This window comes from Gymnodraco acuticeps, unplaced genomic scaffold (assembly GCF_902827175.1).
Source record: "Gymnodraco acuticeps unplaced genomic scaffold, fGymAcu1.1, whole genome shotgun sequence".
NCBI lineage: Eukaryota > Metazoa > Chordata > Actinopteri > Perciformes > Bathydraconidae > Gymnodraco > Gymnodraco acuticeps.
In genome coordinates this window covers 184,532-197,467 of record NW_022991072.1, presented here as the reverse complement: position 1 = coordinate 197,467, position 12,936 = coordinate 184,532, and the positions used below count along the sequence as shown (strand labels likewise).

Here is a 12,936-nt window from a genome sequence, read left to right as displayed (position 1 = left end):
CCGTTTTATAACCATTGTTAAATATCTGGGAAATTAGAAGACAGAATATCTGATTATTTAAGACTTTGCAAACTAATGTGTCCTGGTTCTATTACAATTAAACAGTCTTTTTAGGATTAAAGATTAGGATTAAAAAAGACCTTTTATACGTAAAGGGGAATTCAGCTGTTCACTCAGAGGTCATACAGTTATTTGGCTTTAGCGCACACAAAAACCTCTAGTAATACATTAATTTAACGACTCACAAATAGGATAGACAGGCATCAACTTGGACTTCTTTCAACTTGTGGATCATCATCTGATGCTGAGGCGTTCACTGCCTTGATCAGCGGGAAATCAAAAAGGCCATCAAGATCTAGCAAGTGCCGTTTTAGTTTTTTCCACTGAGCTACACCCTTAAACATCCTTTAATTTGGCTTATCATTTTTAGTAGTATCACTGTTCATGTTTTAATGTTGTATTGTTTTTACATATTTTAATTGTGTTCCTCATTTGTTTATTGTGATTTGTTGTCATACTCTGTAAAGCGCTTTGGGCTGTGTCAAGCATGAAAGGTGCTAGACAACGTTAATTATTATTATTATAAATAACGTTTATTATCCTGTTAACCCTTTAATTCTCCTGTCCAACAGACGCGTTCTGGACGCTGCTAAAAGGAACAACCAGACGGGTCACTTCCTGTGGGTGGGCTCTGACAGCTGGGGGTCCAAAATCTCACCTGTCCTCGGCCAGGAGAAAGTGGCCGAAGGAGCCATCACCATTCTCCCCAAAAGAGCATCTGTGGACGGTAAGATCACCTGTAGAGAAAACCGGCTGATCTCTTAGAAGCATGCCAACACTTTCTGCACTGAGACTCTTTCCCCACAACTGGCTGTGTGACACATAAAGAGAAACGTACGGTGTGTGTCGAGTCTAATAGATCAAATTAAGTGGACAGGTAGACCAAACAGATGTTTCATGTTTCCTAACTCTGAGCAGATAACACGTTTTTGCCATTAAGCCAGAGGAGGATATCCTCATTTGCTCCCTGTCAGAGCTCCCTATAAGATAATTGACTCCTGGAGGGACACAAAAGCGACAAGAAATAAACTGAAAGTGACGCAGAGGTTTAAATGAATCAAAGTCGGCTTCTGCTTGGCGACATGCGGGAACACACGCTGTGGGGTCTTTAGAATTGACGGAGGAGTTGTGAGTGAGAAGGAACCAGCGCAGGATAAATGAACGAGGCCGTTACCAATTCATTAGGTTTACTGACAATCTGATGCAATATATTCCAATAACAATGCAATGGGTTTAACCTTTGTGAAGCTTAAAGGGCTCACCTTTTGTTGAGACAGTCAGAGAGGTGTTGATTCAGCTCTCAGTAATAATGAGATTTGTCGGTGGATATTCTTTCTTTTTTACTCTGTGACATATTTAGATATTCACATATTCACTACCAATATTACCAGGGCAACAACTAATGGAAATGTAAAAAAAAACCAGATCATTCATCAGGTCATTGCTTATTCACAAGACACTTTTTCATTTTAAGTAGTGTTTTGACATACTGGGAAAGAAAGGATCATAACCATTTTCATATATTTTAAGAAGAAGCCATAGCCAAAGGATGGATATCTTAGCCTAGCACATATTATGGAAATGGTGGGACAGCCAGCCTCTTAGAAAACACTGATAACTCAATGACTCTGTGTAAAACACTGTTCAATATTTCAATGAAAACCAGATATAATGAGATACTTACTACTACTAATACTACTGCTGCTAAGAACTCTCCTTTGGCTCCAGCTTCATATATAGTTTGTGGCGTTTGACAGAAAAGAATAAGGATCTTCTAATCTAACTCTCAGCTAGAAATCATATGGCATTTCCCAAATTGGGGCAACTTTATTCAAATTGCCCCACATGCCCCAGAAAGGGTGTCCCAAAAAAACACTGCCTGCAAAGTGGGGATTTTTTTTTCTTCTTTTAATTAGATGGACCTAAATTCATGTTGTGTGACCACCATAGGCGTCGTTACTGTGGACGCTGGGGACATGTCCCCAACACTTTTGGAAATGGATCATTCTGTCCCCACCACCATTAGGATATATATTGTTGAATATGTACAGTATATTTTCTCATTTCACTTTGACAAAGGTTTATTTGAATAAGAACACATGTACAATCTGGAGGACTGTTCACACTTTCTGGGTGTATTTCAGGTAACCCAAGTGGTGCAAATTTGGACTTGTGACACGTTTCATATTAGTAATTATTGCATAGAGAATAGTTGAGTTATTGTTGCCCTTCTTTGTAGCAGCGTAGCATAGTTATTGCACTAGTAGTATTGTAAGTATACTGTATGTAAGTATTGCTTAATGCAGTGTTTTATTTGAAAAAAGTGTCCCTATAATTTTTCCAACAAAGTGACACCCATGCATTTCTTTTTTTGATTTGTGTTAACACTTTATTTATTGGTTTTTCCCACACATAACACAATAACAGGAGAAAATACAGAGTACAGATGCAGGTGCTATATCAAAAATAAATACAAAAAATATGATTTTATGACAAAACAATAATGATTATAACATAAAAAGACCATTACAGTAATAGCAATGACACACATAAACCAAATTACACAATGTCATGATAAGACAGAAACAGAAAAGCCCTAAGACCCTCCCCCCCTCCCTCCAGACAGGACCACACTTTGCAGTAACTATCAAAAAAGGAGAAATAAAGATTCAACTACTTGCCTCAGAAAATGCACGAGTATTCGTCATAGCACTTATTCAGCCTACAATAGGTTGTTGGATGTTTTCGATATAACTCCTAAAGCCAGACCAGTACTTATCAGCACCAACTCTTTTAACATGAAGCATTGGGTCCCCACATGTTGAGCAGCATCGTGATTGGACCATGTTATTTAAGGCGCCTTTCATGACACCCCAAGGACACCGTACGATTTGTCAAATATTCTAAGAGGTAACAGAACATGTTATAAACACACAAACATACCATCATGGGGAAGACAATTAAAGTGGACACAAATGATATGGACAGGTTGAGTTGAGCTGTCCAGGAACACAGGAGAGATTTCTCTGACAGCTGAGATGAATCCGGGGGGGGAGGGGCTCCGGTCACCTTTCCCAGGCTGTCCATGTCCTTCTGAGAGTCCCCACTGATTTTAGCCCATTCTCCATGCTTTGTTTCACCTGAACTACGGGTCCCAGCGGTTGTCTCTAATGACTCTTTTCTTTTCATTAGTGAATGCTTCTCTGCAGTCTATTGGCATACCTGAGCTCCCAAGGAACACTGGGGTTATAAAGCTGTATAAGAAGTCTTTAAAAAAGCTATTTTTCCTCACAGTGTTTTTTCCCCCCAATTAATTGCGGTGTGGACTAAGTAAAACACGTATGTGGAGAGTTCCTGTCTTCCTCATTCCCATGTTCTTTCGCCCATCTCTTTATCTCAGCCTGCCAGCGTCTGACAGGTATTTCCATTCCTGTGAGAGGAGAAATATGTCCCCCCTGTTTCTCGGCTACTCTCTTCTTATTAAATTGGACAAGTAGCCAGCGTAGAGTGTGAAGACTCCAAAATGTTTGCTCTGCTTGCTTCAGTGTTTGATAGGAGCTCTTATACTACACGTCTCTGTGGATATGGCTCCTCAGTCATACTTAAGATTCAGAACATATGCCTTTGTGAGTCAGAATGCATTACACCGCCGTGAACACGCGGCCTTCCTCACATTATCCAGTTAAACAGGATCTCACAGCTCTGCTTCAGAGTGATGCCGTTTTTAAATCTGTTTAAAGACAGATAATATGTATTTGTTATTGAAATGTTGTTTCTTTAACCGTGTCTATCTTCTTTTTACAGCGTTCGACCGGTATTTCCGAAGCCGCTCGCTGTCCAACAACAGGAGGAACGTTTGGTTTGCTGAATTCTGGGAGGAGAACTTCAACTGTAAGCTGGGGATGCACGGGAAACGGCCCGGCAGCCTGAAGAAATGCACAGGTAAGACACGTGACTTCTTGACTTTGTTAGAGTTGCTATCCACCATTGCTCCCACCATTTTGGGGGAAAGAAAACACCATCAAATTCCAACCATCTGCAACTCGATTCCGGATATGGCGGAAAAAGTGACATTATGCTATGAAAACATGCAATACTAACGAAATGGAGAGTAGCAACCTTTCTGAAATCACCTTTACAGGCACTGTCAACACACACCGAGTTATCGTAAATACAGAGTGACACAAAAGTGTTAACTAACCATTCAGAAACGTCTTGCTGCATCCAAAATGTTATAGCAGGAAACTCTTCTTCTTCAGGGTCAGATTCAGGATCAGATTCATAATATTCGTGAACAGCTGTGTTTGTGTGGGCAGACATCTTTTACTTGTTCTCGTATTCACAACCTAGGTATTACGATGCTTTGCAGAGCTGTTCTTTGATTAAAAGTCAAAATTCTGAGATTAAAGTCAGAATTCTGGGGGAAAAAAATGTTATTCTCAAAGTTCTTAGAAAAAATTATTCAAATTTGTTTCTCAAAATTCAGAATTTAATTTCATGATAAAGAAATCTAAACAAATGTTGGTTAGATCCCCCCAAAAAATATGGCACTTATCGTCTTCCTTACTGTCTAATTAATCATCATCTTCAACTTTCATACGCTCAGAGGAACTGTTTGTTCTGGTTGTTCCAATCAGTCCAGCCCATAAACCTCTATGCAGATTAACCACATCACTGTGGATCATCTGAGGCTTCATTGGAGCATCCTTGCTGCAGAAATGGGTCAACAGGGACCAGCATGGGGGTTTAATTAGTGCATATATATATGTAGTAAAGAGCCCTGCTGGCTCTAATAAGCACCCTTAGAGCCAGATCACACTCCCTGTTAGGCTCCGAGGAGCTTTACAGCTCCACAATTGTTTGTGTACTCAAGGCTAACAGGGAAATGAAATAATGGTTGCAGTCTGTGATTGTAAATACGGTAATGGAGTCTCCTGTGTGTGTGTGTGTGTGTGTGTGTGCGTCTGTGCGGTAATAGGGACTTCTTGTTGTCAGGTTTTATTTGCCTATTGTATGTTGGGTTCATTATACTGTATGTGCGGTTTGACCTGCATGTTGCTCCCATATCAAAATGCCTGCAGCTTGTTATTTTACACAAGGCCAAACACTTTTGCGGATGTGTTACCTGTGTATGTATGTGTGTGTATGTGTGTGTGTGTGTATTATCTAGACAGGGCAGTGTGTGCACCTTCCCAGTTTCTACAGCTCTCTGAAGAATGTGATATTTACAGCAGGGTCCGTGACACGAACTAAACATCCCGTGTTTCCATGAACATGCTCTGGTTCTCGTTCTGTGTGACCTCATGCTGCTGTGATTGAGACTCCATGTTTATGTGTGTGTGTCACAGTCACTACTCCCCGGCTGACACCCAACGCTAGTTCACGTAATTAGGTTTGTAAGGGCCCTGACTCCCATTGACCGTCTATTATAGCCGTGGCATCTGTGTATGTGGGCGTGTGTGTGTGTCGGAGCCCTGCAGCGGGGCGACGAAATCCATTAATTCCAAGTGCTGGGGTTCGCGACCTCCAAATCATCAACACAGAAGCCAATCAGCAGCCTGCTGCTCAAGGTCGCCGCGGTGACACAGCTGATGGGAAGATGTGGGACTGGGTGTGATTATTGCATGTGATTGGGCCGAGAGTGAGAGACAAGTAGGGAGATAGCGAGTAGTGCTAATGCCGAAAATGCTTATTATTTTTGGATGCACAGATTAGGAAGAGAGACGGATAAATCATTTAAAAAACAATGTATACAAGAGGCAAAATGGAAAGGAACAATCAACAAGAATCATTACAATTATCATTTTTATCTAGTACCTTTTTCTGTTTCGCAAAACTGGTATTATTTAGGTATTAAACAGGCTATGGATAAATACTGTAAATATATCACAAGTACTAGAAGTGGAGAGCTGTGAAGATTTTAAAATAGATACAGATGTGTTAAATATTCAGAGGATTCACAGTATCTTGTACATTTTAATATCTACCTACCTACCTACCTACCTACCTACCTACCTACCTACCTACCTACCTACCTACCGACCGACCTACCTACCTACCTACCTACCTACCTACCGACCTACCGACCTACCTACCTACCTACCTACCTACCTACCTACCTACCTACCTACCTACCTACCTACCTACCTACCTACCTACCTACTACCTACCTACCTACCTACCTGCTGCTGTGTTAGCTGTTTGAAAAAAATCATCAATTTGTGTTAAATATGTTGAATACACAAGGCAAAAGCAGGAATGCTATTATGTATACTCTAACATAGTAAGCGTACCATCAGTGGCTGTGTAAAAATGTGTTGTTGCCTCTAACAGATAAAGAAAATGAACTCCAAATGTCAAACACTTTTTGATTCCTGTCTTGAAATTGGTTGCGATTGTTTGTCTTCGTCTGAACGAGTGCGTCAGAGTTCCATCAGTCAGTCCTCAGGCAGAGCGCTCCTTCACAAAATAACTAATGCATTACATTATTATTACATTACATTGCATTTAGCTGACGCTTTTATCCAAAGCGACTTACAATCAGTGCGTTCGACCAACAAAATACAAACTGGAAGAAAACAGAATCATATAAGTAGGCTACATCAGGCTTCATAGAGCAAAAACATTTCAAGTGCTACTCAACTGGCTTTAGATAAGCCAGTCCTTTATTAGTATAAAAGTGCTTTGTTAATAGTTCTATCGCTCGAAGTGGAGTCGAAAGAGATGAGTTTTCAGTCTGCGCCGGAAGATGTGTAAGCTATCTGCTGTCCTGATGTCAATGGGGAGCTCATTCCACCATCTTGGAGCCAGGATAGCAAACCCACGTGTTTTTGCTGATGGGAACTTGGGTCCCCTTCGCAGCGAGGGTGCAGCGAGCCGTTTGGCTGATGCAGAGCGGAGTGCACGCGCTGGGGTGTACGGTTTAACCATGTCTTGGATGTACGAAGGGCCAGATCCATTCGCAGCATGGTAAGCAAGTACCAGTGTCTTGAAGTGGATTCTAGCAGTTACCGGAAGCCAGTGAAGGGAGCGGAGGAGCGGAGTGGTGTGGGAACATTTAGGAAGGTTGAAGACCAGACAAGCCGCTGCATTCTGGGTGAGCTGCAGAGGTCGGATGGCACATGCAGGTAGACTAGCCAGGAGGGAGTTGCAGTAGTCTAGGCGTGAGATGACGAGAGCCTGGACCAGAACCTGCGTCGCTTTCTGGGTCAGCTGGGGACGTATCTTCCTGATGTTGTAAAGCGTGTATCTGCAGCAACGGGTTGTAGCAGCGATGTTTGCAGTGAAGGACAGGTTGTTATCTAGGGTCACACCCAGATTCCTTGCAGTCTGAGTCGGGGAAACAACAGAGGTGCCGATGTTGATTGTTAGGTCAAGAGTGGGACAATCTTTTCCCGGGAGGAAGAGCAGCTCAGTCTTGTCAAGGTTGAGCTTGAGGTGGTGAGCAGACATCCACTGAGAGATGTCAGCTAGACAAGCAGAGATGCGTGCGACGACCTGGGTCTCTGAGCGGGGAAAGGACAGAATTAATTGGGTGTCGTCAGCGTAGCAGTGGTATGAAAAACCATGCAGGCATCACTCCAAAACTCCTTTGCTTCTGACATAAAGCTGATACATATGGAAATGCACCCGATATTCTGTGCAATATGGACACATTCAGATTCATTATATGGTAATTGCTGCCACTTTCAACAGTGTCAAAATCTGTTTTCCAGGCAAAAAATTGCATTTAAATAATGTATTAACGATAAATGACGTCCACTTTCACCTGTCATCTTTCATATATACAATAGTAAGCACAAAATAAAATGGAAATCCAAAACTCCCAGACTTCTGAATGTAATACAAATATGTTTTCCTCAAGCATGGTTGATATGCTCGTAAACACATCAGCCAGCACAACCGGGATACACAAACCCTGTTCTGTTGGATGTGTGCTGTCAGGTAAATCTGACGCCTGAGGGGAAGCTAACTGAAGCAGACACCAGATCATACTGTAGATAAGCCTACACACACACTTACATGCTCACACACTCTCTTACATGCACAGTGGCTGCAGATATAATCATGAACAAGCTGTTAATGAATGTGATACCAGTGACGCCTGATCCTCAAGTCCCACTGGCTTTGTTTTTATACAGATGCAGGTGTACATGCGCATAATACAGGCTCTTTTTCCCTCTCTTTCTCACACACACACACACACACACACACACACACACACACACACACACACACACACACACACACACACACACACACACACACACACACACACACACACACACACACACACACATACCATGTATACATCACTTCAGGGGACATTACATTGACTTACATGCATTTCCTGGAGACTTATCCTAACCTTAACCATAACCAACACATGCCTAACCCTAACCCTTACCCTTAATCTTACCCTTACCCTAATCCTAATCCTAACCAAGTCTTCACCCTAAAATTAATGATTCCCCTCATGGGGACCTCTAAGTTGTCCCCATAAGGGCGGCGAGTCCCCACACGTGACTATGTAAACAGATTTAGGTCCCCACAAGTATAGTAATGCTAGACCACACACGCACACACACACACACATACCATGTATACATCACTTCAGGGGACATTACATTGATTTACATGCATTTCCTGGAGACTTATCCTAACCTTAACCATAACCAACACATGCCTAACCCTAACCCTTACCCTTAACCTAACCCTAATCCTAATCCTAACCAAGTCTTCACCCTAAAATTAATGATTCCCCTCATGGGGACCTCTAAGTTGTCCCCATAAGGGCGGCGAGTCCCCACACGTGACTATGTAAACAGATTTAGGTCCCCACAAGTATAGTAATGCTAGACCACACACGCACACACACACACACATACCATGTATACATCACTTCAGGGGACATTACATTGATTTACATGCATTTCCTGGAGACTTATCCTAACCTTAACCATAACCAACACATGCCTAACCCTAACCCTTACCCTTAACCTAACCCTAATCCTAATCCTAACCAAGTCTTCACCCTAAAATTAATGATTCCCCTCATGGGGACCTACAATTTGTCCCCATAAGGGCGGCGAGTCCCCACACGTGACTGTGTAAACACATTTAGGTCCCCACAAGTATAGTAATGCTAGACCACACACACACACACACACACACACACACCACACACACACACACACACACACACACACACACACACACACACACACACACACACACACACACACACACACACACACACACACACACACACACACACCTTTCTAACAGATCCACTAACCTGTGACACAGACTTTTAAGTGATATTAATTTGGAACCATATCCACTCATCTCTTTCACTTTAAAGGGGCCCTATTATCAGGGTTGCACATAACTGGTGCGCATGCGCACCTCCGCCAAAAAAAGAGCACCGGGTCATTTGAAACAAAGCACATTTGCGTACCAACATTGAGAGAGGGAGAGAGGGAGAGAGAGAAGGGAGAAGAGAAAAGAGAAAATAGAGGAGAGAGGAGAGATGAGAGAGAGAGAGAGAGAGAGAGAGAGAGAGAGAGAAAGATATTTGCGAGTTGCATACATGTATGAACCATGATATGAACTCAGGGTCGGCCCGTAGCGCTGGCTAGATGTTCGCCTAGGGCGCCAGATCTGTGGAGGCGCTGCGCTGGCAGTTCTGGGAGGGAAAAAAACATTTTGACCGTTGGTGCTCATCCTAATTTTCGGCCTTGATGTAACAATATTCATAATTAAGTAAATGTAACACCCTTTTCACCCCGGTTACACGTTTCATTTGCCCTGTACGATGGGCGCTGTAAGTGATGGAAATGGGGGTTTGGCTTATCTGGCGCCCGCAGCTCACAGCCAAAATGCGAGGGAGGGAGGGAGGGTGCATCAGTACCAGCGCTGTTGTTATTAGAATCTGGTGCCGTGCTAGCTGCTCTAACGGATATAAGAAGAAGATGTTTCTACAATAATGTGGAGGGAGAGTCCTCTCCAGTCAGACTGAGAGGCTGATACTACAGCTCAGTGAGGTAAAGGACTCTTGAGTGTTTAGATAGTTCACTTTAGTCTAAGTTCAAACGGTTTGGTCACAATTTATGTAAACACATATTTCCAAGGCACTCCTTTATAATTATTGGGATAAACAGGTTTGAAATCATTCCAATGTATATACTATAGGACAGTAACCAAAAATATCCTTTAAAACTGGAGAGATAAAAAAATAAGGCATAAATAAATGTTAAGTTAAAATAAGATATGAATGAACAACACAAATAAAATAAGTTACATTCATTTGTTATTGGCTATGGTAGGTTATTGGTTATGTTCACATACTTATTTGATTACATCCACTTTTCTAAGATGACAACAGAGACTTTCGACCCAAACCCAGCTGTTGACTTGTGGATGCAAGCAGCTAATCGCAGACTCAACCAGAGAGAAAGTAGTAGGCCTACATCATCAGCTACCATGTCTGACAGAGAGGAAGACAGTGGGGAGAACAGTCAGGAGGGAGTGATGACAGCTTGTAGGATTACTGGTCATGCTAATGTTGTATTGTGTTCACCTCTGCATGTGTGTTCTGTGTTCACCTCTGCATGTGTGTTCTGTGTTCACCTCTGCATGTGTGTTCTGTGTTCACCTCTGCATGTGTGTTCTGTGTTCACCTCTGCATGTGTGTTCTGTGTTCACCTCTGCATGTGTGTTCTGTGTTCACCTCATGTGTGTTCAGCGCGTGTGTCTGGCAAATAAAGTCAAGACCCCCTCAAAAGTTACGGTTTATTTCATTTTAAGGATGAGCACCAAGCAACATCTCCAGGTGCTCCTTTGAGAACCAGGGCAAAAAAGTTATGTGCACCCCTGATTATTATGCTTTTGGGGGATTTCCCTTTCCTGTAGTGTGTTATATATTTAGTATTTACACGCATTTAGTGTGTGTAAATGGTCTGCAAAGGCTAAAATCCCAAAGTTCCTGTCACAATAAACCGTCCCATAAACTTACAGCAGTAAATGTTTGCATTGAAAATGGTAATATTGAAATGTAAATGTGATTGGTCCAATGGACATAGGCATTCATATCAAACTTAAAGTGTGATTATTTCAAAAACTTAGCACAACTTATTAAAGGCGGGGTAGGTAAGTTTGAGAAACCGGCTCGAGATACACTTTTTGTTATATTCCATGGAATGCTCTCAACATCCCGATAGCAATGAATATCTTAAGTGCTTTGACAAAAAATCCATAAAAAAAAGTCATCAGTGGAAGCCGTAGCGCTGTAAAAAGCACGACCAATCATCTGAGCCGGCCCTGCTAAAGTAACTGGATGGCCTACCTGCCTGTCAGCCTTCCATCTGTGCACAAACTTATCTCGTGCCCTCATTGGTCATGTGCGCGTTCGTGTGTGTTGGAGGAGGGGCTCTGTAAGGAAGTGGCAGATTATCTCCGGTCGTGTATTTTCAAATTCTAGCGCACTCAAGCTGGTTTCTCAAACTTACATACCCCACCTTTAACACGTGATTTTTTTCAAGGGGCCCTATTATGCTACTAACACATTGAACGTGTTGTGACCAATCACAACAGAGCCGGGCAGCTAACCAATCAGAGCAGACTGGGCTCTGGTTTCAGACAGAGGGTGAAAAGAGGTGCTGCAGCACAGGGAGTATGAGAAAAATAAAGAGCATTTTGAACATTAAAGCATGGAGACATCTCACAGTAGAGGAACAAAATATGAACCTGAAAATATGAATAATATGTCCTCTTTAAATAGACTCCACATGTAAAGTAGCAGTGGTTGTGACAAGAAGATGTGAGCCTCAGGTACACACAGAGGAATTAAAGTGCAGGCAAACATGGTTCCTACTGTTTTTGTTCTGCTGTGTGTGTGTTTTGACTTGACGCTCTCGAGGGGATTAGAGAGTGTTCTTCCTTTTTTTGTTCACTGTCAATCTCAATTCAAGTTTATCTCCTCGTGACTTTATCGCTCTGCCTTTCTTACTGTTCATCCGTCACTTCTCCCTGTTTAGTCAAATTCAATCTTAAACGGCTTGAAACCATTTTTTTTTTTTACAACAAAGCAATTTATGAATATGGTAAACGTTTGTTATTTAATGTGAAAACTTTAAATATCGAACAATTAACAAAGTACGGAATATGATTAGGGCCAAGTGTGATTTTTGGGGATCTGACTTTTTTCTCAGAATAAAACAATTCTGCTGCAAAAGAAAAATCTCTTTGGGTCAGATCAGAACATGTTTCATATACATGTATGCCTAATCCTCTTCCTTAAGAAGGTATAGGGAATACAATGAAGGGCTTTTAGTAATAACTGGATCATTTCATCACTGAATAATTACACAGTAGGGTCAAATCAAGTCTGTTTGCATTCTCACATGTTCTCATTGATTTGTGCTGAGTCATATCTTAGACATGGCCACTAGAAGTAATCTGCCGTATGATTTTGTTATACCTCCCCGCAAATGTGGCAAATATAGTCTTGAAAAAGGAGCACTTTCACATCAGTGCTTTTTTTTTATCCTTTCTTAGGAAGTGCTATTTGTAGAGCTATTTGTAATAATGTATATTTAATGCAGCTGTATAGTTTGCTCTTGCATTTTTATTATCATGGAGGAGTTTAGTGTTGCATGCTGTGTTTAACGGCTCCAATAACTCTCAGTCAGAGGTCCGTTCACCCTACTTACAAGTGCAAATACACACAGTGAACAGCAAAGCAAGCAATACAGATTTCCATTGTTTTGAATAATTAGAGTATAATTGGTACATAGCAGAGGTGTGGACTCGAGTCACATGACTTGGACTCGTGTCAGACTCGAGTCACACATTTTATGACTTGAGACTCGACTT

General features: G+C 41.8%; 1 protein-coding gene across 1 annotated transcript in view; it reads left to right on the top strand.

Annotated features, from left to right (window-relative positions):
* grm8a (glutamate receptor, metabotropic 8a) overlaps positions 1-12,936 on the top strand; it is a 314,346-nt gene that overhangs the window by 203,429 nt on the left and 97,981 nt on the right. Inside the window, 2 exon segments of the mRNA XM_034236777.1 lie at positions 633-787; positions 3,865-4,002. Coding sequence (XP_034092668.1) covers positions 633-787; positions 3,865-4,002 — 293 coding nt within the window.